The 24,392-nt window shown below is 43.7% G+C and overlaps 11 protein-coding genes across 11 annotated transcripts; 7 read left to right on the top strand and 4 right to left on the bottom strand.

Moving 5' to 3' along the window:
- Positions 1-48: 48 nt before the first annotated feature.
- On the top strand, positions 49-327 carry N7495_007391 (uncharacterized protein; the record flags this gene model as incomplete). Its single annotated transcript, XM_057210042.1, has 1 exon — positions 49-327. A coding segment is annotated over one exon (279 nt), but the record flags the coding sequence as incomplete, so codon positions are not given.
- Positions 328-660: 333 nt separating this feature from the next.
- On the top strand, positions 661-1,299 carry N7495_007390 (uncharacterized protein; the record flags this gene model as incomplete). Its single annotated transcript, XM_057210041.1, has 1 exon — positions 661-1,299. The coding sequence occupies one exon, from the start codon at positions 661-663 to the stop codon at positions 1,297-1,299; it is 639 nt and encodes a 212-aa protein (XP_057063815.1).
- Positions 1,300-5,132: 3,833 nt separating this feature from the next.
- On the bottom strand, positions 5,133-5,573 carry N7495_007389 (uncharacterized protein; the record flags this gene model as incomplete). Its single annotated transcript, XM_057210040.1, has 1 exon — positions 5,133-5,573. The coding sequence occupies one exon, from the start codon at positions 5,571-5,573 to the stop codon at positions 5,133-5,135; it is 441 nt and encodes a 146-aa protein (XP_057063814.1).
- A 1,427-nt stretch (positions 5,574-7,000) lies between these two features.
- N7495_007388 (uncharacterized protein) lies at positions 7,001-7,540 on the top strand (the record flags this gene model as incomplete). Its single annotated transcript, XM_057210039.1, has 1 exon — positions 7,001-7,540. The coding sequence occupies one exon, from the start codon at positions 7,001-7,003 to the stop codon at positions 7,538-7,540; it is 540 nt and encodes a 179-aa protein (XP_057063813.1).
- A 474-nt stretch (positions 7,541-8,014) lies between these two features.
- On the bottom strand, positions 8,015-9,357 carry N7495_007387 (uncharacterized protein; the record flags this gene model as incomplete). Its single annotated transcript, XM_057210038.1, has 4 exons — positions 8,015-8,391; positions 8,569-8,953; positions 9,032-9,139; positions 9,196-9,357. Coding segments are annotated over 4 exons (1,032 nt in total), but the record flags the coding sequence as incomplete, so codon positions are not given.
- Positions 9,358-10,825: 1,468 nt separating this feature from the next.
- Positions 10,826-11,956, top strand: N7495_007386 (uncharacterized protein; the record flags this gene model as incomplete). The annotated part of the gene is made up of 2 exons (XM_057210037.1): positions 10,826-11,290; positions 11,360-11,956. 2 exons carry the CDS (start codon positions 10,826-10,828, stop codon positions 11,954-11,956), a joined length of 1,062 nt encoding a protein of 353 aa, XP_057063811.1.
- Positions 11,957-13,665: 1,709 nt separating this feature from the next.
- On the bottom strand, positions 13,666-15,541 carry N7495_007385 (uncharacterized protein; the record flags this gene model as incomplete). Its single annotated transcript, XM_057210036.1, has 2 exons — positions 13,666-13,687; positions 13,761-15,541. 2 exons carry the CDS (start codon positions 15,539-15,541, stop codon positions 13,666-13,668), a joined length of 1,803 nt encoding a protein of 600 aa, XP_057063810.1.
- Positions 15,542-16,287: 746 nt separating this feature from the next.
- Positions 16,288-16,641, top strand: N7495_007384 (uncharacterized protein; the record flags this gene model as incomplete). Its single annotated transcript, XM_057210035.1, has 1 exon — positions 16,288-16,641. One exon carries the CDS (start codon positions 16,288-16,290, stop codon positions 16,639-16,641), a length of 354 nt encoding a protein of 117 aa, XP_057063809.1.
- Positions 16,642-17,072: 431 nt separating this feature from the next.
- Positions 17,073-17,592, bottom strand: N7495_007383 (GFA family protein; the record flags this gene model as incomplete). The annotated part of the gene is made up of 2 exons (XM_057210034.1): positions 17,073-17,366; positions 17,440-17,592. The coding sequence occupies 2 exons, from the start codon at positions 17,590-17,592 to the stop codon at positions 17,073-17,075; spliced, it is 447 nt and encodes a 148-aa protein (XP_057063808.1).
- Positions 17,593-19,785: 2,193 nt separating this feature from the next.
- On the top strand, positions 19,786-20,204 carry N7495_007382 (Peptidase M20; the record flags this gene model as incomplete). The annotated part of the gene is made up of 2 exons (XM_057210033.1): positions 19,786-19,969; positions 20,008-20,204. The coding sequence occupies 2 exons, from the start codon at positions 19,786-19,788 to the stop codon at positions 20,202-20,204; spliced, it is 381 nt and encodes a 126-aa protein (XP_057063807.1).
- Positions 20,205-22,491: 2,287 nt separating this feature from the next.
- On the top strand, positions 22,492-23,553 carry N7495_007381 (uncharacterized protein; the record flags this gene model as incomplete). The annotated part of the gene is made up of 2 exons (XM_057210032.1): positions 22,492-22,530; positions 22,624-23,553. The coding sequence occupies 2 exons, from the start codon at positions 22,492-22,494 to the stop codon at positions 23,551-23,553; spliced, it is 969 nt and encodes a 322-aa protein (XP_057063806.1).
- Positions 23,554-24,392: the final 839 nt, after the last annotated feature.

Here is a 24,392-nt window from a genome sequence, read left to right as displayed (position 1 = left end):
AATAAGATGATGGTTAGGTGTCTAACCCAGCAAATAAAGTAAACAGAAAACCCTTGGTGGCAGCTTGATCGCGATAATAATAGAGAAGAGAGTGGAGAAGATAGGGAGGCTAAAGAAGAGGAGGAGGAGGAGATTAAGGGATTACATAGCTTTATTCGTTGCTTTACCTATGTTCTTAACCTAATGGTAAAGAAGATTTTGAAAGTTCTAAAGACTAGAAGTATGAGTGAAGCAAATGACCTTGTTGATGATCTAGAGCCTACTTCAACTATCCCTGAACTAAACCCTCTTCAGAAAATTCGTGTTCTTACTATCTGGATTACATAGAGTAATCTTCGAAGAGAGGACTGGAGACTATGCTATAAGAGATCCTAGATAGCAGTGAAATATATTAAGAAGGATGTCGATACTCGTTGGAACTCCATATTTCGTATATTAGAAGATGCGTTAAAGGTATGATATATTCTGCTTATATCTAACCCTACTAACTTCTGAAATATTTTATGAAAGGCTAAGAAGCCGCTGAACTTGTTTCTTCAGATATGCTCGCTATAATCTAGACCCTTCTCATCAGCAGACTAGATGTTTTTAGAGCATCTTCGAAATGTCCTTTCTGTGTTTGAGCGCTTAACCCGGAGGGTCTTAATACAACAACCAAAGATGAACCTTGCCTCCTTTCTCTACTACCGTCTTGATGATATGGTTGACGAGATGGTAAACCAAAAAGGAAAATTTGCTGGTCTGCCACCTGAAATTATGAAGGCTATAAAGGCATGCCAATCAGTCTATAAGAAGTACTTTGATAAAATGGATATATCTGATATCTATCTTATTGCTATGGTACTAGACCCTCGCATCAAGACACACCTTTTAGAGGCTTACTTTGATGATGCAAACCATATCGCTTCTCTAGTAGAGGGAATTACGAAGAAACTTGAGATCATGTGCCCATGTCTTCCTGATCCTCAGAATTCAACTTTTCAAGAAGGTTATCTTCAACAGAATGGAAAGCGTCGCTATCAACTTGAAGATGATGATTTCCTCAAACTTGGGAGGAAGCGGCAGCGAGTATCAACTTCTGAGATTACAAGGTGGTTTAAGACAGAACCAATTGATGGTCCTGAGCCCTTAGAGCTAGGTTATGAGGATTGGCTTCTTAATTGGTGGCGAAAACATGCAGATGAGTACCCCCGATTAGCTATTGCGGCTCAGGCTTTTCTTGGTATTCCTTTTTCTGAAGTTGCAGTTGAAAGGCTATTTAGTAAAGGGAGGGATATGATTGGAATCCGACGGTACTAGCTGAATGGTCAGTCTCTTCGAGTACTCATGAGTCTAAAAGACACTTTTACCAAAGAAAGAAACAACGAGGGGGAAATGGAAGAAATAGGAAAAGAGGAGATAGAGCCAGAGGAGGGGGAATTATAGTCTTTGTTTAATGTTTTCTATTAATCTGTATTACTTCAAAGCTCTCTTTCATAGACCCTCTGTCACGGTGCTAGCCGGATCGACCTACACTGCCTTTACCGTATGTTGACTAGGACCGAAATGGCAGATATGGCAGATATTTATCTGCCATGCTAAAAATGGCAGATAAAATGGCAGATATTAGTCATCTCCGCATCTGCCGCTGCTAGCAAAAATGGCAGATAAAATGGCAGATATTAGTCATCTCTGCCATCTGCATCTGCCATCCAAAAAATGGCAGATAAATGGCAGATAACATCCCTAAAAGTGGCTGGCCATCGTCTCCATTTTCGCTGCGGCGAATGAGGTCCTGTAGCTGTCGACAATCACCAATGCTCGATGGTAGACAAGAGTTGAGGAAAACTTATGGCACAATGAGAAATAGCTGTGACAATGTGAGACGGCCCCTTATCGAGTAGGCTGCCTCGCAACATGCAAGAGGAAGGGGCGAATTCATTGTCGAACTCTACAGCTGCACCTCGTTTATGGGGAAACACAACAGGAGCAGGAATTCTTGAGCATTTTATAGCTCTTGACTTGATATTTCAAAGGGATACATGAGCCTATATATACAACAATGAGCCAAGTTGATTTTCAATCACCTTGGTCGTCCGTATAGACACCTGGTGGAAGGTCCGCTCTGGTCGTACATCTTCATGTATGTTGTTCAGGTGTATCTTTATCAACTTGCTCCAGATCCTGGTCTGTGACTACCTTTAGGGCTGGATAGTAGGAAGTCTTGATGGGTCAGTCATCTTTCCATCACAGGCATAGTTGATACGGTAGCTGCTTAAAATTCATTTATTATGGACATCTGGCAATTCAATGCCGTTACGATCTCAAATATTGGGGCTTGAAGAGCTTGGTCTTTTTAGTAGAGATATTGTGAGCTCTTCTAACAGCATCCATGCAAAGATTTCATCATCGAACAGAGGTTGGCCGCGTGAAATCCTTTAAACTCGGCTTTCCAAAGGTTGTGCATCTCAGAGGGCCACGGTATCAATGTCAGACTTCAAGCTTTTGCGAACAACGTAACGTTAAAAATGTAGCAGTGAGCTCACTAGAGCGCAATATTAGCAGGCCATGAGCAGAAAAAAACAATGATTTATGTTGTAGAAGAAACAAAGGACCCTAATATATAGCAAGAGACTGTAGGAGACGCGTGGAATGTTGCATTTGGTGAAGCCGTGCGACGATGACAAGGATTGGCGAATATCCGAGAGTTGTGCACCATATATCTGTCCCTTAGCGCTTTTCAAATTCGGGGTTGTAAATGCATTTCAAATTACTAGAGAGCAGAGCTGCTCTTACGAGAACGACCAGATCATCGCTTAGGCGGTGCTTGCCCGCCAACAGGGGTTGCTACTGGATATTAGCAAAACACTTCTCCTTGCTAGGAGAACTCACATCTCTTAGGGATTTGATTGATCCTGCCGTCTCGGTAGCGGATAAAAAGCCCACAGCGGCAGAATCGATTGGCCATCGCTCCAGATCATTTACGCCAACAACGCCTTGGTCTTTGTCGTATTTCTACATAAGCCGCATTGTGATCGACGGAAGGGCCGCAATATATGCGGCTTCGGATTGCTTTAGCGTGCAATCTATACAATGGTCCAAACTTGCTGCGAAATATTAGTCAGATAATGCAAGGATGCGGCCACCAACCAACCTATCTTGATGATCCCGTCAATTCCAAATAATATATCATCACAGGCCAGTGATTGGTGCGCAAGGCCAAACAAAACTAAATAGCAGGCACCATCGAGGATCTAAAAAGTCAGAACAGCTCATCAAAAGGGCACGAGAGACTAACCTGGCATATAATGGATCCCAATTCTGTCTCGCTGGGATAAACAGATGGAAAAGCGACAACATGCGCGAGCATCAGCGGCAAGTCATCAACCAAGAAGAACACAAGATCTTCATGCATGTAGCATTCATGTAAGGAGAGAACGTTCCTATGTTCCAGACGTCCGAATCTGTATATCAATCTTCGAGCATTCTCTTTCGCGTATGTCCGGATGGCTACCATGCGAGACGGGCGGGTGCGGCGTGTGGCAATTGTAACTTTGCCAGCGATCTCATAAGTAATGACTTTCCGATAAGTATCCCATGGCGACTCCTATCTTACAACCAAGACGGATGCAATGTTTTCCAGTCCACACAAGTGGGGAAGACAAAGGCTCTTGGGAGGCCCCGTGATAACCTTCACTCTGCTGCGGCAGTGAGGTCCGGCTGGTTTCATAGTGGCCGCCGTATAACTCTCGCAGGTGGTGGGGGCCGACATTGAAATAGGGAGCTAAGATTGAGCTTTGATAGTGCCAAGGTCACATATCATGTTGTCTTTGAACGGGTTGGATGGCATGATTACAGGAGTGTGCTCCCTAATCCAATACGTGCAAGAATGAAGAGAGAAAGTGGAATTCTATTTATTTATACATGCGGTGTTAGGGATTGGACTCTCGTCAATAATAGGAATAGCAGCTTCGACAGACTGTCGTAAGATGAGGCTGATGAGCCACGAGGCCTACATAAAAAGTGTTGCCGGCACGGATGACCTTTTACGACTGATAATGAGCTGTTCAGCCGTCACGAACATGAGTCTCGAGCTAATTGAGGATTCTCACACGAATCGACACAAGGCCACGCAACTCAGCATATTGGCCCCCTAACTCAGCCTCCCCGGGATCATGTTACCCATAAAAGTGTTTCCTGGTAAGAAAATGCTGCCCAGGGACAAGTTCTAGGTTTTCTACGATTGAGAACGAGACAAAAATAAAAAGACGGAAGCCATCAAACGAGCGAGAGTCCGCAATAGCTTCTCTATAACGACGGCCTCTATTAGGGCGTTTCGCCTATGACATGCTCATGTCAACGAATGCATAGGGAAAATATGGGATGTTTGTTCCAGTAATTGGCAGGGCTATGAAATATCAAACTTGCCACTGATTCTTGCGCTGCGCATTAGGAGCTCCACTGACATGGCCATTATGATTACTCGCGACCTATAAGCGACCAGCATCTAGGTGATGCTGCAGCCACCATCTTGACTAGGTAATGGGGAAGATTTCGGGGGACTTGCTTATGGTTCGGTATGCCTTTGACTTGAAAGCTCGCCTTTCAGCACGACGAGTCGCCCTCTCACCATTGTCCGACGAGTACTGGCACAGCTGATTTAGGTCTCGACGCTCTAAACTTTCCTGTCCTACCAATACTAGAGTCTATCATAGTCTACAAGTAATGCCTTATTATTCATCTGAATTAATGTGCTGACATTTCGACAGATAAGATTGCTCGCTCATTTTCAAAAACCAGTTATTCTATCAAAATATGCCAACAAACTAATAAGAAGGAACAGCCTCTCAGTCATACAGCCGGTCCTCATCCGCAGCACCACACTTCCCGCACTTCTCTTCTAGCTATGTGGGTGGGAAAGCAAACTCGGACACATCGTTTGTTTCCATCTCTTCTCTCGCAATGATATCTTCGTACCTGCCCTATAGTAATTAGGTGGCGAGATGCATCGTGGCCCACTCCCTAGAGGAGATGGTGTCGGAGACCAACATGCGGTCGGATAGCGTTTATAGGTATTGAATTGTATCGCTAACCAGACTCCTACTAACTGTTGTGAGGGTTAGAGGTCTCTTTCGATGCACTTGGGTCGCCAGTTATGAGCGGCCCTGAATTTGAGACGCGGAGGACGAGTGTCGACGTTGCTTTCGTGGGAGGGTTGAGGAGTCGACTACTCTTTTTCTCGCGATCAGTGGGGGCAGGTCTTGATTTTCAGTCTTTATCGCGCTTAGAGACATCATATAGTTCCTCGAGCTATCAACAGAAGTAGCTACCTCTATAGCTACAGAGCCAGTGGACTGGTCAACAGACGGCTGTAGAACCTGGCTTGAGTGGCCGCGATCTTCGTGAATAAATGGACGAACGACCCGACGGAAGTTTTCAGTCGATTCATTTCCTCCATGCGATAGATAGTCAGCCGATAGATTCCTCGAAAAAGGGTTCAAAATAACAATACCAGTTTGCCATATAAGTCCATTATGTTCTTCTATGTCTAGAGTATAGGACCTCTTTGATGCCTGTGGCAGCTTATAATCCATGATAATTCCTTTTAGTTTTGCTAGTGATGGTTCTGTACTAGCAAGTTATTAGAGCAAGAGAAGGACATGGTAGCATCCACCATGGGATAATCATGAGCTTTTGAATGTTTGATGTCCACCATGAAAGATATATCCACTACCCAGTTTTCGCTGATTACCAATATGAATGCTGGCTCCCAGGAGCACTACGGACGTTGATTTTTTCCCTCGATCACATTACGCAGACGAATGCGACGATCGAACCAACGATGTTTCAATCCAGTTGTCGTATCCACGTGGTGCCCGAAGCACCGATTGGTTTGAAGCGCATTCCCTAGAGTAACCTGGTTACCAGATTGGAGTTGGTCATGAACTGGAAACATGCGGAAGGGAGTTACATTTCGATATCTCCCAGGTTGCTCTTGCCTCATGATTCAGCCGCGCCAAAACCCACAGTAGAAAAGAGGACTGGTGGAGTCGTGTTTGCGCTTCCAGGAACACTGGGGGCTTTAGCCTCGTCCACAATAGCTTAGTAGTATCGTGCTAATACATTCGCTGATTATCCTCAGATAATACCTTTAGATGTACGGGTGGTGAATGGTGTCAGAAAGTTGATGTCAACGTTTACATCAACGTTGAACATAAAAACCACTGAACACTAACAACGTGTGAGTTTTTCCGTAGAAAATACCTACTTGCGCTATGTTAGTTACCTACTCACCAGAGGGGCTTTTTTAAATTTCCCGGTTCAGAATTGATTCTTAATCGGCCGCGTTGATTCACCGAACAGTGAGAGTTGCCTTATGGTTGAAAGCAGATCCTAAATTATCTGGCAACAAATACAGTAAGCAAAACAGATGCGAAAGAAAATAGTGTTTGTCTTCCTGTGGACGTGTTCGGAAGTTTGCCAATCAACAGCAAAGAATATGTCCCTCGAGACAAAAAGACCAAGGCAAACTCTGTCTGTATCGAAACTTTTTCTGGGATCAGTATTGGCTTGAATTATGCTATGCACAATCCATGAACCGTCTTAGAGATGATGATAATATACTAGCCTTGTTCCATAGGAGGGTAAATCCTGGGAATATAAGGGGTCATTCCAAGAGCTGCTTTATAACCAAGGATCAGAGACGGTCTCCGTGGCCGTCGATCTCAAAGATAGAAACAGTCTTTCTACTTAGCACATCCTTACCAAGGAAACGCCTCTAAGGATTGCCGCTCACCGACAATGCATGAAAAAGGCACTCGCACGGCTCACTATCAGCCGGGCCATTCGTCGTAAGGCAGCATCTATATGAATAGTGCATAGCACATATAAATTCAAGGTGCCCTGAGATATTCACGCTCTTCATCTTTCTTTCTCTCACTGTTTAATTCCTCAACTATTACCTTGAACAAAACAAACCTCACCTTCCTGTTATCGATTCGACTATCTTTAAGGACACAAAATGCCCCATAATACTGCCAGGGCTGTGATTAGGATGCGTCTTGCCATCCTTTTCCTTGCCATCACCTGGCTGGCTCTTGCCGGTCTCAGTTCCGCCACTGTACGCTTTGCGGTCATCCTGCGAGACCGCGCAAAATCTGACCTCGTCACCTCCAGGGACTCTATTTTGGACATCACTTTCCAAAACCTCATGGACAACGTCGTCGTGGGCATGGTGATTGTGACACTGGTCTCAGCCCTGCTTTCCATCTTCGGATTTCTCCTTGTAATCTACCCGAAGGGACTACAAGAAAACAGCACCGCTCGATTCTACTACATTTGTATTCAAATCGTTGCGAGCGTGATCGTTCTCTCCTTAGGGGGTTATGTTGCCAGCCACGTTCACGGCTTTCAGACAGCCTTTGAATTTTTTGACAGTGCGGGCCACTTTCCATACTACAAAATTATGTATTATGGAGCCGTCAGCCAGGCCGCCTTCGGATCTGGAGTCGTCACCATGTCTGTTGTGTGTGTTTTCATAGGTGGCTTATGCGGTCACTAGGAGAGTACGCGAACTGAGTCTACCAAGAGAGAGAGAATCAAGATTGAAGGCAATGGCTGGTTTTCATGATGGCTCTTCGAAGGATGACGGAAGGAGATATAATTTAGAGCTATTAAGGAAAGCTGCCGGATGTGTCATACAAGAAATTATTTCTATAACCATGATACATAATTTGACTACAATTTGCTCCATTCCTATTTGCCGATTCGTATCCACCTTAATTGGTTTGTCAGACCTCCATCCGACAACTGATGTCAAAGGCCCGATTCCATTTACAGTTAGTCTATTTTAGTCAGCATTGGAATCCCACAATGGGATTCCTCCATTCTACAATCTATACACATACACTCTTTGGTACGCATACTGCGTTCTCATTTGCCCACTAGAATCCACTATTCCTTGGTAGTCGACCTCCATTTGACAACTGAACAAAGTCAGGTGACTCCATGTCGTCACCCCCTAACACTGTCCACTTGCCGAAATTATTGAGACAGTCTCCTCAATATTAAAGGTACGGCTAATACCAATCGGATTCAAATGCTCCTCACTGCTGTTGCCGTCCCTACCAAAGACATCTCTACTATGTTTTGGAGTTGCAGTCACTTCTGTCATAAGAACTCTCTCGGAGTACTCATAGTCTGGACGCCAATTTCCGGGGTGAGAACCCTTTGGAGGAATATAACCCATTCTTGAGTACGAGTCTGATTTATAGCCATTCTTTTTTTCCTTGCCGGATGTCGTTTCTGGGCCTAGGACCCATCTAAATAGCGGGCGAAGAGTAATAAGGCTGCCCGCAATGACTGCAGAAGCAGCTTCAACAGTCGTGCAGATGATGACTTGGAAGAGAGCATCTGAAATTGTTAGCAAATTTCAATATTCTCAATAAGGTCTGCACGAACATAGCTCATCTTCTTTTTTATAATCTGCGAGGAATGGAATTCGAGATATCACTGCCACACTCGCCCTGTCATGGGTTAGCCATATATTCAAAAGATCTTCTCAGGGCTCACAAAGCACATACAAAGCACCGAGGCTAAGAATTGCCCCAGTGGCAACCTTGGTTGGCGTATTCATTTGGAGTTTATAAACCATAAAAATAGGCAGCACTCCCAGTGTTAGATCTATGAGTAAAGATAGCACGGTGTAAATATATCCAATGCTCAAAACAGCATTGGAATTGGTGCAGTGTCCGCTTGAATCTGGAAGTACTCGGTTCCAATAGTAGGAGATAGGCCAGCAGACAAAAATCCAAGTGAAGAGAAATAAGAGTGAAGAAATTAAAATGAGAGCAGTCACTGCCCAGAGAATGTAGTGGTGTGTTCTTTTAACACTTAATCGTATGAGTGTCATAACAATAGACCCTTTTGCGAATCCGCTCGATACAGCGTAAAATTGGGAGGAGATCCACCACCACTTTTACCCAGTGAAAACGTTATGATATTAGCCTTTGTATAGTGTGGCAGGTTTCAAGGTGCAAAGAGAAGGACGTACCATTGTGGCGTCCCTATAGAGAGACAGATCTTGAAATTCTTCTATACCATGCCCAAGACCACGCGTTGATGCGCCAAGTAGGCATGTTGCTTCGCAAATGAAACAGACCTAAGAAGTTAGTCAATACTAAACCGGTAAGGCTATGGGTTAAAAGTTTAGCATACCAGTCCAGCGATCATCAAGCTGTCATCCCAGCCAAAAGACTGGATGACATATCCTCGGACAAAACATCTCAACGAGACTGTGATGACACATGCGATTAAGAGAACGATGCTTAAGATGAAGAAAATCAAGCTTCGACCCTCCAGTGGAAAGGGGTAATGCATGTTGAAAGATGATACGGACAAAGTACAGGACCGATTGTCCCGATAATGATTTAATTGATCTTTATGATCAATATGGGATCAATAAACCCGCACCGATTTTCATTCAGGGTGAAAACACGGAGATTCAAGTTGTCTTTAAAAGATCGCTAATTATGAGTCTAAAATAACTATACTAGTTCGTTTCGTAAGTTAAGATGATCACCATCTCAGAAAAATTCCAGAAAAGCATGCTAGATCCTTCTTAAGTTGGTGCTTGTCCTTGCTAGCCCAAAGTATTAGCAAAGACACTGTACGACCTTCAAGACTGGTTATGTATATCTTCTTAATCAAAGAAGGAGGCTGTGTAAAACTACTCCGTAATTTCAAATGGACTTTTCCTCCATTCTTCCGGCGAGGTATCTGATTATCTGTTAGCAGCTTCTGGAATTTATGAATTATATACTTATTCTACGCTATAATCCTTTTCGCATACTCATAACTCTGATTAGAGTAGTATTCTTCGATTCTTCTCTCAATATCTGACGGTATTGAGGGTAATTTATTCCTGACTCTTGCTCATTTATGTGGAGTGTGATAACCTGTATCCATACTTAGCAGTGGATATGGTTCTATCCAATCAGCTGATTTCCTACTAGTTTAATCCATTCATAAATATAGATATAAACATAGATGGCGATGTAAATGGTGATGTGACAGTCCTGGCCGACATGCAACTCCACAAGCTGACACAAATCCATATAATGATGCACTCTCACTGCCTAGTTAGCTTTCCAGCTCAAGCCAGCAAGAAACTCAAGCATTATTAGATCCCCTAAATGGAAAACACCTAAATATTTAGTTCGTACTTTTGTCCAACTGATCGACACACTCCACGGTATGCGAGATATAATTGAACGTTTCAATCCTGCGAATCTCTTATTGGACTAATAATGGACTTCTATTGTTCGAACTTATAGTAGTTTAATCCATTCATAAATATAGATATAAACATAGATGGCGATGTAAATGGTGATGTGACAGTCCTGGTCGACATGCAACTCCACAAGCTGACACAAATCCATATAATGATGCACTCTCACTGCCTAGTTAGCTTTCCAGCTCAAGCCAGCAAGAAACTCAAGCATTATTAGACCCCCTAAATGGAAAACACCTAAATATTTAGTTCGTACTTTTGACCAACTGATCGACACACTCCACGGTATGCGAGATATAATTGAACGTTTCAATCCTGCGAATCTCTTATTGGACTAATAATGGACTTCTATTGTTCGAACTTATAGTAATATTCTTCCTTCGTGCAAGACTAACTCGCTTTTTTCACAACTGCCACAGCTGGCACAGTGGGACAGGTGTCGAGGTTGACTATTTCTACGCACGGCCTTTCCTACCTTCTCATGTCAGAAGTCAATCTTTTTCTCAGAGTTCCCTACGATCTGTTCATTTCCAAACACTTGAAGCCATCTTCACCATGATATCCCTATTTTCTAAGATCAATGACATAATCCAAGTCCTAAGAGGAGCCAACAACTCGTATCTCACCACACCTGGCGCTGACTTACGGGGAAAATGGGTGATTGTCACTGGATCTAACAGTGGTATCGGCTTCGAAGCAGCAAAATCCTTCGCAGAGTGGGGTGCGAATCTGGTTTTGGCTTGTCGCACTCCACCAGCATGGGAGTTGAATCCAGAAGCCGCAGCGGAAGAATGCAGAGCCATTGCGAAGTCCAAGGGCCATGAATCGACAATCGAATGGTGGGAAATTGATATGGCGGATCTGAGCAGTGTCGAGAGCTTCTCCAGCAGATGGCTGGTGAGCGGTCGACCGCTGGACATACTCTGTAATAATGCCGGCCTACCCCCCGTCGGTGTCACTGACATGAGCAAGGCTGGAAGCACCCCTATGAGCAAGGATGGCTTCCAGCTACTTCATCAGGTATTAGCCAACATCTCTTTATCTTCCCTTCGGTATTCATGACTAGCACTGACACCTGGCCAACTCTAGGTCAACTTTCTATCTCATGTATTATTGACCCTTCGACTCCTTCCCTCCATCGCCAAAAGTAAGGAGCCAAGAATTGTCTGCACAAATTCATGCATGCACCACGTTGGTGTCCTGGACCTTGACCACATGAACGGTGAACCAAAGGCGAGAAGCAGTGACGACTATACAAGCAATAAACTGTATTACCAGATGTGGGTTACAGAGATGCAATCGCGACTCCTTAAGCACAAGGAACATCTTCACATCACCATAAATGGTGTCAATCCCGGGTTTGTGGCTACAAACATCGTAGCCTCCATCAAGGACTCTGATATTAAAGCGATAAGGCTGTTTATGGATTGGTTTGCTGTTACACCGCAACAGGGAGGTTTGGCAATTAGCCATGCTGCTACCAGTCCAACTTTTGGACCAGATCCTAAGACACAGTTTGTTGGTGTGGAGGGTAGTCTCGGTGGAGGGAAATACATCAATCGTATCTGGAATGCGCCGGCAAAGTCTTCCTGTAAAGACGTGGAGGCGAGATCGAAATTGTGGATCAAATTGAATGAGGAGTTGCATCTTCAAGAAAAGGGTCTGCTGGACGTGCTGGGTCTCTGATTTTGAAATGAACGAGGATTTGAAAGGAGACTTCCTAGCGCTGGAGGTAAATAGTTGATTCTGCGAGAACCCAGTCAAATTTCGCGTCAAGACTCGCTCTTATTGGCCTGATGCATACTCTCCCATGTGCCTATGTGATTCGCATCTTATTCCTTCAGTTAAGAGTTTACCTCGGCATCCGCAGGCGCCAATTTACAATCTGAGAACTGGGTAATTCAAATTTTTTTCTATCCAATATAGATTCTAATATCTCTCTGGCGTATTTTATGACCTACCTAGATACCTCACCCTTGACATGCAATTATTGCTTGCAAAACTATCATACCTTGGTAACGTCAATATTGGCGACTTCCTGCTGCTCCACAAATATAGTTTTTTTTTCAATGCCGCGGGCATAGACACTCGAACGACGACGACGGACAAATGCCACATAAGTGAGAACAATCAAGGCCAGTTAATAATCAAATTTGAGATGAAAAGAGATCTTCTTTGCTTTTCAGAACTAGTACACTCTTCGACTATTTCTGGACGGATGTTCAAACTCAGTACCTGTGATCTGCTGCTCAAGTTAAAGAGATCTGCTATTATTCAGAGTGATATGGATCATTGGTTGGTAATTTTATTATAGGTAAGACGAAGTCTTGTTCGACAATAAACGTCAAACTCAGGTGCAAGAACAAGAACCCTCTTTTGAAAGACCCATAGAGGGGTTGGCGGCGTAGTTTTCATTGTATTGTTGCGATAGTCGCTGGATTAGTTTAAGGGTGGTCAAAACTTTTCGATCTAGATGGAGAACCTTGTGGGATTAAGGGAAATCATTATGGTTTACTTCCATTTGACGAATTTCTTACGCTAGAGAATCCAATAGTTAATCACGTCGCAACGATTTCCGACTTCACCTCTGTCCAGCATTTCTTACTCCGGAAGCTACCAGCCGAGTTAGTGAACGAAATCCTAGATTTCGCCGGATATGAGCCAAGGGAAACTCAAAAAATACCACGAGATCCACTGTATCCCTCTAATAGGGAAGACTTGGTGCATTATTTGGATAAATGCTGGCAAATTTTAGTCAATCGCGACTTGATGGCTAAAGCTCATGGTGGGACCTCTAAATTTTGGGTTGGGAGGCTTATGGTGCGGAGTCTGAGATCAATTGGGCTTGGGAGATCAGTGAGTATATCGAAACTGAATTCCTGTCGGCGGTCAGGGAGCCATGGCCCGGAGAAAATGTTGTGGTGGCGGAGCAGAAATTATTAACATGGGGTCACCACCTTGAATTCACACCACTTTTCTTTACCGCCTGACCGCCTTTCTACATAATAATTCTGGCAGAATATCTGTCAAAATCGGTAGGGCGGGAATGAGGAGTATAAATGGGACATCGTCTCATAGTTAGACCTTTATGCTTACATCTACCTTCATTTCTAGACATTCTGTTACAGAGTTCCATTCCCCTGCTGTTAGTGCAGTTCCGACACCAAATTCATAGCTGAATCGATCTGTTCATTTTGACTGCACTACCTACGAGCGTTCCCCGTAACACTAGTTAATAGTAAATAATGTACGGATAGTTATGTGTTTAAGTGCGGATAGTGTTACTGAAACATGTCCGCGAAATCGTATTCCTTGCTTCAGTCAAGACTATTCAATGCTGGCATTTTGAATGTTCATAAAGAAGTCCGGATGAAAAGTCTTCTCGTTTGGGTTTATTAGATGACATCGATGCCTGCTCTCGTTAGAAAAAAATCGATAAGAGCATTGGGTCACATACCAGCACAATGCCCTAAAAATCATCGCAACACACGCAAAGGTCATCTCATCTGAGCTGATAGCATCATATCCTTGCAGCTGCCCGCAATCGATTATAGAATCAAACGGCGTGCTCAGATTATCTGAAGATACACCGTTGACATGCATGAGCGCACGTCTTTTCCCACGATCCCGAACTCTCATCTCAATGACACTGAAATGTCTGAAAAACGCCTTCATTGTCCGTCGCCATTGCAGGAAAGGACCTATTCTGGCTTGGGTCTGGGTGGCTGGCTCGCTTGTCTCCATCTCGGCAACGAACTCTATAAATGCGGATACCAAATCAAAATAGAAATATATGTATGGGCCATTCGATTCATCCATCCGTTGCAGAAAAGCTCCTAGCATCCCCTCGACCCACGTTAAATAGACATGTACTTTCTCAAAGAATAATTCTGCCTCATGAGTCGGGTCTCGTTCTAGCATGCTCCACGCTGGGCTGTCGCCCTGGCATGCTGCCCAGTAGCTTAGATGATTTTTGTCTGCTCGGGTCTGTGTGGGATACTGTTCTAGGTTATCGATTGCAACAGCTATCAGTCGGATATGTTCCGCAGAGCCAGTCTCAGCTTGTGTCGATACAATTTGATTTAGCCCTTTTCGAAAAAGCTCCGCAATTTTGGGCCTAACAAACGGGCCCAGGATGAAGGGGTGTGGTTTCGGAACCCGAACAGCATAGATTGCCGGGTCAGTTATGATAGCCGAGCACAGTGAGACAAGGCAATTCACTAGCGAAGGCCGTGGCGACAGATCTTCCTTGATCCACATCCTCTGTAACCAAGTTTCCCATGAGTTAGTGCCGTAAATCGTTGTCGATTTGCACCCCGGAAGCAGGGTTTCGTCGGGCAAAATGTGGCTGTAAAACATAGCAACAGAGCCCGAATGCACACAAAAGGTGTCTTTTCTAGAAGACTGAAGGTGAGGTGGAAAGTTTGTTTGATGATCATACCGCAGTTGCGGTGTAATGTACTTCGCCAGTGAGAGCCTGTTTCCAGCGGCTTGCATATAGTCATTGGTATTTAGCGATATATCAGTTGCTGTTTTCGGGGCTATAGCATCAGATGTATTCGGATGGAAGAGGAATGGCCCATGGTCCCAATCAAGGCCGAGTAGGCGGGCCAATACTACAAGGTCACGGATTGAGACTGTGCCTGTCAGTTGTGTGGAGTTTGCCGCGACTTCATCCCAGGTACAGGGCTTAAAGTAAATATAGATCCCAAATTGGGATGTGAGATGATAACATTGAGTCGTTTTTGGTTTCCGGTAGTCATTATTTTGCGGCCCTGTACTGTCAAATCCCTGCTGATGCTTGGGGTGTGGTAGTCTTCTGTTCGCTAGCGCATCAAAAATTTTGATGTGTCGTATGAACATAGGCCACGATGCGTGAGTATGTTCATTTTGAAAATCAGTTCCAAGTTGACTAACCAAAATGGACCGCCCTAGATAATTTGCACGCCATTCTTTTTCTTTTCGCACGGTCGGCAGTAAATCAAATACACTCCATGAGGGAGTGGGAAGTCGTTGCTTAAATCCGATGTGTTGATCGGCAGTCCCAATATAAATATGTGGACGGACAAATTCGACTTCAAAGCGAAACTCACGCCAAATGAAATGGCGATGGCGGAAACGAGACCAGTCGCCGATGAAACGGTTGGAGCAGCGGTTGTATCCTTGAGCTGTGGCAAAGTATTGCTGTAAAAGCTGTGCGATTGTCACGGCTAGAGCGACTAACGATACAACAAAGGCTGTGAGAGCGATAGAATTGCTGGTGTCGAGCATCGTTGAAGCGCGAAGTCAAGGGTATCTTTCTTACCCAAAAAGAAAGAAAATAAGAAAACTACAAGAAGCTGACGAGAATGATCGACACAGCCACATCGGACTTTTTCCTGGGGTAACTACGCCACTATCTAAAGACGCCTTTTTCCCACCAAAATTGAGTCAGCTAAGTCTACATTTTCGATATAACCGGGCCATAAGTTACATAAATTACACTTAATTTCAGAACCTCGTGTAGCGAGGGTCATGGTGGAGTCACTACAAAGCCCCAATCTAAGCCTTTACCAAGAGTTAGGCTAGAAAGAACCAGAACTAGATTTCAACAACTGAAATATCAAATCTCGTATTTGAGAATGATCATCTATTTCCATGGTCATCTTTCTCAACAATGACGGGACTCATGTCCAATCCAATACCACACGGTGAGTCGAGTACAAGAATATTGCCAAGAACAAGTACATTACTTGAAAATAGTGAGCTCTTACTTCAGGGCCATACACTCACCCACAAATAATTGGATCACATCCTCTTGTCGCCATCTATACGGACTGAGACAACAAGCACTACAGACTACGAGTGCCAGACATTTGCCACAGGATCTACTCTGCAAAGTAATACGACAGCTTCCTATCTTCTCCCCGTCCCATCCTGTACCAAGCATTACCTGAACCCGTCCACACAACAATATTTGCAGCTGTTCTCGAGAATACAGTAATATTAGGCTTCGACCTCCATCACCTAGTTGCCAAATGTGGGCCTGGTCATTTTATACGTCCCCTTTCTACCGACCCGACGCAACGCCTCAAGATGACCCCGCCATGTTACTCCCCACAGCTTTAGAATGCGCGACCCTGCCCTCGTCAAGCGTACCAGTGAGTCTCCATCCCACACTAGCCCAGATTTTGATACCGCACCACGCGAGCCTGGACCTGATTCCCTCGCCGCACTTTCGAGATAGCGCTATTATGGTAGCGGCTGCCCTGCCACAATTTTCCAATTTATGGGAATTGAAGGTGGATTTATATACTAGGGGCGGTCTGATGCTGATGAGGAATCCATGTGCCCCTTGGGGGCAACCTGGAAGGCTACCTCTTGGTTCCTGAAGAAGTGAAAAATGGCAATCAGCAATGAAGATGAACTGAGCAGCCTTCCCGTCTTTTGATGACTGATCCTCGTTATTTCATCTAAGGGGAATCATTCACGGACGATGGACTAGGGAAATATCTAACCTAATTAGGAACTGTCGGGATTACATGCACTTTGCATTCATGTGTTGAAACACAGTATACGCTAAATGAGACAAGGTGTTAAATTTATTATCTTAACTCTTTCACCTTTCTGCCAAGTTCCACTAGCCTTAATTTTTCTTAACATAATATCTCGTTTATTGGCGATCAAAGCGAGACAATCATTTGATTTCTTTCCTTCCTGTATATCATTTCGGGATTTTGCTGGTCATAGACCCTCAAGAGCATAGTATCTGGAGCGCGAATTCGGTCAAATTTGGCATGGTTTTCGACGTCAAAGCCGTCGCCTAGTATCCTCCTCTCGGATTTTCTTCATGCTTATCTGTTCCTCCAAACGGGCATATAAACCCCCGCCGCCTCATGCAAAATACTTCCATCGAAGGTTTCCACGAGTCATTCCCAATATCCATTGTACCAGACGTGACAGTAAGCCCAATCTCGTGTTCTGGTGTCCCCGTCGAAGTCGTGTAGATAGGTGAACTGCAGTTTGAACAGAAGTGTCGGTGAATCGTATTTTTCGAACCCGGTGGTTTATCGTTATATACTTTTAGAACGTCTTCTCCGGTGATGATCTTGAAGTTCTGTCTAGTATTAGCATGAGATCTAACATTTGGATGCGATAGTTTACTAGTATCTATGTGGTTCTTGGCTCACCTCTTTCATATATACGCTGTTTGCCATGAAGACGGACCCAGTGGTTTTGCGACACGTATCGCAATGGCAGATGATGTTGGTGGCTGGCTGACCTGTTAGTTCATAGCGAACTTTCTCGCAGACACAGCTCCCTTTGATCTTAGAGTCCGACATTGTAGCAGATAGAATGATGTCAAGCTGCTCGAAGCTGCTGATAAGAATCGAAGTTAAATGTAAATATTTCTCGATCTCAGGTTCTACATCGGATGCGGCACTCTTTTATGAGCTGGCCCCCCTAACACGGAGCTTACACACCTTGTATACAATAAGCACATATACAGAAAGAAATAATGAGAACTTTCTGGATCTTTGTAGAACCTTGTCGAATATTCTATACCAGAACTATCTTGCCTCGCACAATGTAGCGTAAATGATGTTAACTGTCAACTGCTATGACTTCATCGCATTATGAGTCTAAATCAACCCTAGTACTAATCCATGCAGCGAATGATACATTGATTTTTATTTTGAAATTTTGAGAATGAATCATCTTGACTCATTCCAGCTAGCAAAGAGATAATAATTACACTGGTTATGGTTAGATTATTAGTCACCCACTTGGGCTTTGTCCGATAACAGCTGAGATCTTGCTTGCCACGAAGATGACTCACTGAGCCCCGCGTATAGAGTAAGTAACATGGCTGCTAAGGCTTTGGTTCTGGACTTTCGATTCTATGATGTAGGGTATCTAGGTGTACCACAACGTGGCTTTCTATAACAGTACTAGTGTAACGGGCAAGAGTCCAACAGCGGACTATGGTTCCATATCCAAGCCCTTCACCAAAAAAAGGAAGGGTGTTAATCAATTACGGAAGGGACAGGAGTATTGATTATTGGAAAGTGCGTAAGGCAACAATCCGGCAGTAAGGCGAGGATGGGTACCACTGAACCTAATTTGCCGTGATTATAATTAGGCTACAGGTGACCTGTCATATACACCCCTGCACGTGTTGGCTAGTCGATTTATTAATTTTTGCAAGGTTAAAAAATATGAGTTTTGAATTTTAATGTCTTGTTCGGGACATAGGTAAGACGCCCCATAACCCCTAGCCTGTTGCTGACCTCCAGGTTTGTAACAGTAACAAAATAAATATTTTCATGGCTGTCATAGAGCCCTTTAATGGTACATTTTTGTAAGCTCAGATTGAGCGAATAGGGCTTGTTTTTTTTTAAACATAAGAATGAACAAGGCAAATTCTATCTAATCAGAAAGAGCCTAATAAAAAGACTAAGCCGAGGAAGAAAGAAACTAAAGAAAAAGAAAGGAAAACAAAAGAAAACTGTTGGAATATGGAACAAAGCAGTCATGTGATCAAATTGTTACTATATAATAGATAGCAAACTAAGAATGAAAACCAGACTTTACAACCACTTCAAAGGACACACAGATATCATAGGGGCGTAAAGTGTTACCTGTGATAGGTGTCAGAAGTGGGCGTTAGCCTCTCATCACCTTTATCGAATAGCTATTCCATACTTGATACAGGTGTACCGACAAAAACAAAGCACATACACTCTCCCGCTCCACTCAGCTCCTCGCATCAATGATCAGCAGGCTGGCTTGCTGAAACTATCCTGTCTAAGGCATTGAGCCTACGCCTTCTATTACGCAGTTCATCATTGTACCAGATGACAGGGATACAGGTACTATTAAGACTAGTTTATGATCTTAGAAAATATGCTGAATCTTCAAAGCCGTTCCAGCGGGGTAATCAAAAAGGAAATGAAAAAGGCCACTCTCTAGTTGTGACCCCATCAAAACTTTCCCCTGATTTCAGATCCTGGCAACTACTTTTAGATTATGTCGGATTGGCTTGAAACTAAGTATCATACAAAACGTGCCATTGAATTGTGAACTGTCAATTTTTGAGTCAGTTGCTATGTGGTAAGTTGTCTAATTCTAACTTAACCATAAACGAGCACGCGTCGAGGGCCGGTCATTTCTTAGTAGGTTGTTTTACTTCGAAGTTCATTGACACTTTTCTGTATTCAAAATCAGCGCATAGCCCAAACTCAAAGTAGAAAAAATACATAATCGAAGGTTTTTGTAGTTATAATGCCTTGTAAGGGATCCTTACCATCATCATGGCGCAAGATAAGATTTGCCGTCCCCGTTTAAGAATTGAAATTTGTCACGTCTCACTAGATCGCAGAAGTATTTATCGGGAATTGCTAACGCTTCCTCTCGCCATTTTGAGAAGATTTCATGATCAAACACCTTGATTTGCCAGTCTTCCTTATCGGTGAGAGGAGCCATGTACTTGAAAGTATGGTCGCCTTGCTATTTTTGGCAGAGGTGCCTTGGACATGAAGTCAGGTCTCACCGCAGAAATGGCAGCTCTTGCCTCTATCAAAGCCCGTCGAATCCCACTACGGGGAGATGTCATTTTCGCCGCTATCTCGGACGAAGAAGATAAATCTCAAGGCACACAAGATCTGATCGCCGCTGGCTGGCGTGCAGACGGAGCTGTTATTCCGGAGCCTACCAATCGTGTTCTGGACTTATCTGAGTCGAGATCGATATTCTAGGCAGTGCGGTTCACGGTTCAGATCCGACCACTGGAGTTGATTCAATTCTTCACGCCGGTTGGCCTCTCACTTCACTGGAGGAATACCAACACCATCTACCAGTTGATGAAGTTGTCGATCCTTCGTCCTTGAATTGCAGTCTAATTCGTGGAGAAGAACCGTCTTCATACCCAACAAAGTGTACCGTGATGATTTAATTCAGAGCCATTCCCGTACAGAAATGGACACCTTCATTCTGCAGAGAGAAGTACAATGTTGGCTACGATTGCCAGAGATCGGCTGTAACGGCGTGGGTTGCAAGAAGGCTGAGGGAGGCAATGGACTCTCTACATAAGCTGGCTGAACCAGCTGTCAGGGAAGCAGGGGTTCCCCGGATAAGCTAGTTAGAGATTTGCCACTTCCTGATGTATTTAACTCTCTGAGGTCTTTGGACTCTTGAAGGAGTTCAAGAGTTGTTCTTGTCCCCAATTTACCCTAGTGGAATTGAGCCCTATGGGATACCACACCCACACCTCCGTCCTCTGGTAGCCTTCTCATAATAGTTCTTCTCTTGTTTACGGTAGCCCAACCGCATTGGACTCAAACCCTTACATCGGCCACTTTCAAGTATTCTGAGCCTAGGATTACCTTGTCACGACCGTCGCAGAAATTGCCTGTTGATCACGCGTTAGTCCAGCGAACTGCTGCAATTTCCACCAATGTCTATGGTATCGTCCATCAATTGAAAGTATGGCCATCTCCATGTCAACTTGGTATATAATTGCTGTTTGCAAAATTTCCGAGATTTTGTCTCCATCTCGCGTATAATACTCTGGATGACACATCATGCACACATATCATCGACTTTTAGGGGGCTGGGTGACCAACTAGAAAGTGTATGAATAATTGATTGATTGACTGATTGATCCTAATCTACTCAAACTCTCAGAAACTGCTCCGTAAACTAGGAATAAAATGACATAAGCATGAAGACCTGCCTCAGGCTAGAATCTGATTGGGGGGTATCTGTGTCATGTGCACACCCGACTCGTTTTTTTTACGAGTCGGGTGTGCACATGACACAGATAATGAGCTGCAAAAAAGTGTCAAGTCGACTGGTTCAGACTGGCCAATCATTCAAATGCCACAAATGAATGAAACTGAATTACTAAACTAGGGATGAAGTTCGCCTAAAATAGTGATACAAAGTGGGTAATGCAAACCCTACAAACCAGGCCAAATCAGGCTAACTAGGCCCAATCGAGCCTAAACCACCACCCATTTGACAAAAAGTGTCGCACACGTGATCATTACTAATTCGCGTCTTGGCGGAAAAACCGTTTACAATCGCGTCTCATCTACCTCTCTCTTACTATACACGCCATTGAATTCTACCCTCCGCCATAGATACCACTACCCTTTTTTTTTTTGCACGAAATGCCATAACCCCGTCTTATTGAGGATTTTGATATCAATAAGCAAGGTAAGTGGAAAAGCCTTTTCAATCGTAATACAAAGAAACGTTCTCTTCAGCGCGATGATTGGGATGAGTTTATCCATTGTTTTGAGACACCAAGCCCTCAATTCTTTCTTACTGTTTCCCGCCATAATACTTGTCCTTTCTGGCGGGATAAGCAATTAGAACTCAAACCAGAGTATGATTGATGGCAGCAGTAAGCCTGCTCCGCTACCGGACTATGAGGGCGATACCTCTCCAGCATTAGATAGTGAGGAGGATGAGGATGAGAAGGAGGATATTCAAGCTCAGCTAGCAACTTGGCGCCAATTCCAATTTGACACCATAACAATGTTTGATGATCAGGGAGAAAGGTTTGCGAAGAAGTGGCTTCAGCATATCAAAGGCCAAAGGGCTCAGACCCAGAAGCTAATTGATGAAGCTAAAACCGTTCTTAATATGCGGAAGATGCCCAAGACCTAGCGAAAACATGAGCATCCACTAGGGGTATTCCTGCAGTAGTTGGACTTAAAGAAAAATTGAATGTCATTTGGTTGGACTTGAAGAAATTGAGCTTCATTTGAATTAGTAATATTTAGATTAGTAATTTGAAAAAGCTTGGCAAAATGTCACGTTTCGACACTTTTTTGGATCTCATTAAGCGCACTTACCTAGGATGGGCTCGGCTCTTCGATTGAGCAATTTTTCATCCTTTGATTCCATAATGTGATTTCGAAAATAAAATTTTGGATTTATAGGTCAATTTTACTCCATAAACAAACTGTATGGACTCTGGCGAGTCAAAATAAGGTAGGAACCACACGGCAGAAAATCAATACGAGCGAAGGTTAGCGTCTCGGAGCTTAACCTCCCTTAATTCCGCTTTCTTAACCCCATTCTCCGGGACTTTCAATCCCAATGCCGGAGCCTGCGTATATAAATTGAGCATGAAATCATTGAACAATAATTGGAATCCAAATCGAATTGAATCTCTCAACTTCTCAACCTTCTTATACCAGCTATCAGTAGAGGTATCATCGTTACCAATCATGTCTTCGAAGACTCTTACTAAAGTTACTATTGTCGGAGTAAGTTACCCGGATAAAGCTTGATATTCAAGCTTTTTGAACAAAGTACTTGGTATTTTACAAGAATGACTAACTTCGAAGCCTGAATTCTAGGCTACCGGCCGGATTGGAAGTGCTATTGCAAGTGCGCTTTTGCAAACTGGCAAACAAACCGTCAGTGCCCTGACACGCGAAGGCAGTCAGGGAAATGTTCTTGATGGTGTTCAGGCAAATGTCGTCGACTATGATGACGAAGCTTCAGTCATCAAGGCTCTCAAAGGCCAAGATTTTCTGATCATTGCCTTGGCTGTTAGTGCCCCGCAAGACCTTCACCAACGCATCTGTGCTGCGGCAGGGAAAGCTGGCGTACAGTATATCATGCCCAATTGCTGGGGCTATCCCTTCAAGGATGGAGAGATCCACGAATACACCAACTATGATAAAATGGTCACTGACCGGATCAACGACACTAAAAATGGTGTATCATCCTCTATCACTTTGTCCTGTGGCTTCTGGTATGAATGGAGCCTGGCAATAGGTGAACAGTGGTTTGGCTTCACGATCAAAGACCGAAAGGTTACCTTCTTTGATGACGGAAAACGTATCGTCACCGTCAGCACCTGGGACCAGTGTGGACGCGCACTAGCTGCCCTTCTTAGCTTGCCCGAGTCAGGCACAACGCCCTCCGTTGTCGACTTCAAGAACGGGAATGTCCTCATTTATAGCTTCCGTATCTCGCAGCGAGATATACTGGATAGCTTGCATCGTATTATGGGAACCACGGATTCCGATTGGGAGATCAAATACGAACCCGTTTCTCAGCGCCTTAAAGACGGCGCTGAAGAATTAGCGAGTGGTATTTTTACAGGCCTTCCCAAAGTTTTGTATGGAGGCATCTTTTCGTCTGAAAATCCTATGAGTGACTATGCAGGAAACATGTCTCTGGCAAATGATGTTCTTAGTCTTCCCCAGGAGGACTTGGATGAAGCAACGAAGAGAGCAGTTGAGATGGTTGAAAACGGTTGGAATCCTTTCAATATTTGAATAATTCTTATCACAAAACGAATCTTTCATCCCATCTTTACATATCTACTTAAAGTTTTTAACTTCGTAATAACTGAACAAAATGGCTCATGAGACCTTTTCATTGAAATTAGCATTTCAACGAAATTACCTGTTACTTTTCACAATTTCCACATGCTTTACCCTTTTCGTCTTTACAATTTTCGTTCTAATCTTTTTAAATTTTAATAGGCTGTCAATATCTATCCACCGCCTCGAGTAACTTCCCAGCTCTTGGATATAGTTATCGGCTACTAGAAGTATTCTTTGCTCACTCACTGATTAATTCCTGAACAAGTGATAGCATCAATTCCAATGGTCAAGTAGATTCTTCTAGTGTGTTGAGGTGGCTTTACCCATATCGAAGTATCGCTCGAGTTTACTCATGAGCCGTCTTTACCTTGTTATACTACTATTTAGTCACTGCCCAGAAGCAATTGACAAAAAGCAACTGACAAATCTTTTCAACGCTAACTGAATTGAACAAAACCAAACAGAAATTTCTTATCTCGAAAAGCTTGAATAATCACTTCATTAAAGGATTAACTAAGCATCAACTAGCGGACAAACAAAGTTGTATGCGAATTTCTAATATCATAACTAATCATGCCTTCCTCTCTCTGAAGAATGGTCAAATGTATCCGTGCTTAGAATTCAAAGTTTTTTAATTGTGACCTTCTGATAGCACCTGGACAAAGTTCATCCACCGGCTCAAATACGTCTATTAATGTGTCACCAACTATCGTAAAAATGGAAAAAGTCGAAGCACGTATCGGTGGCTTTCTTCCTAATCCGGAGACACCGAGGGTCCGCATCTGACG

This window comes from Penicillium taxi (assembly GCF_028828555.1).
Source record: "Penicillium taxi strain IBT 34144 chromosome Unknown utg000004l_segment0_segment0, whole genome shotgun sequence".
NCBI lineage: Eukaryota > Fungi > Ascomycota > Eurotiomycetes > Eurotiales > Aspergillaceae > Penicillium > Penicillium taxi.
The sequence above is the reverse complement of the archived record's forward strand: the minus strand, read 5'-3'. Positions and strand labels throughout refer to the sequence as shown.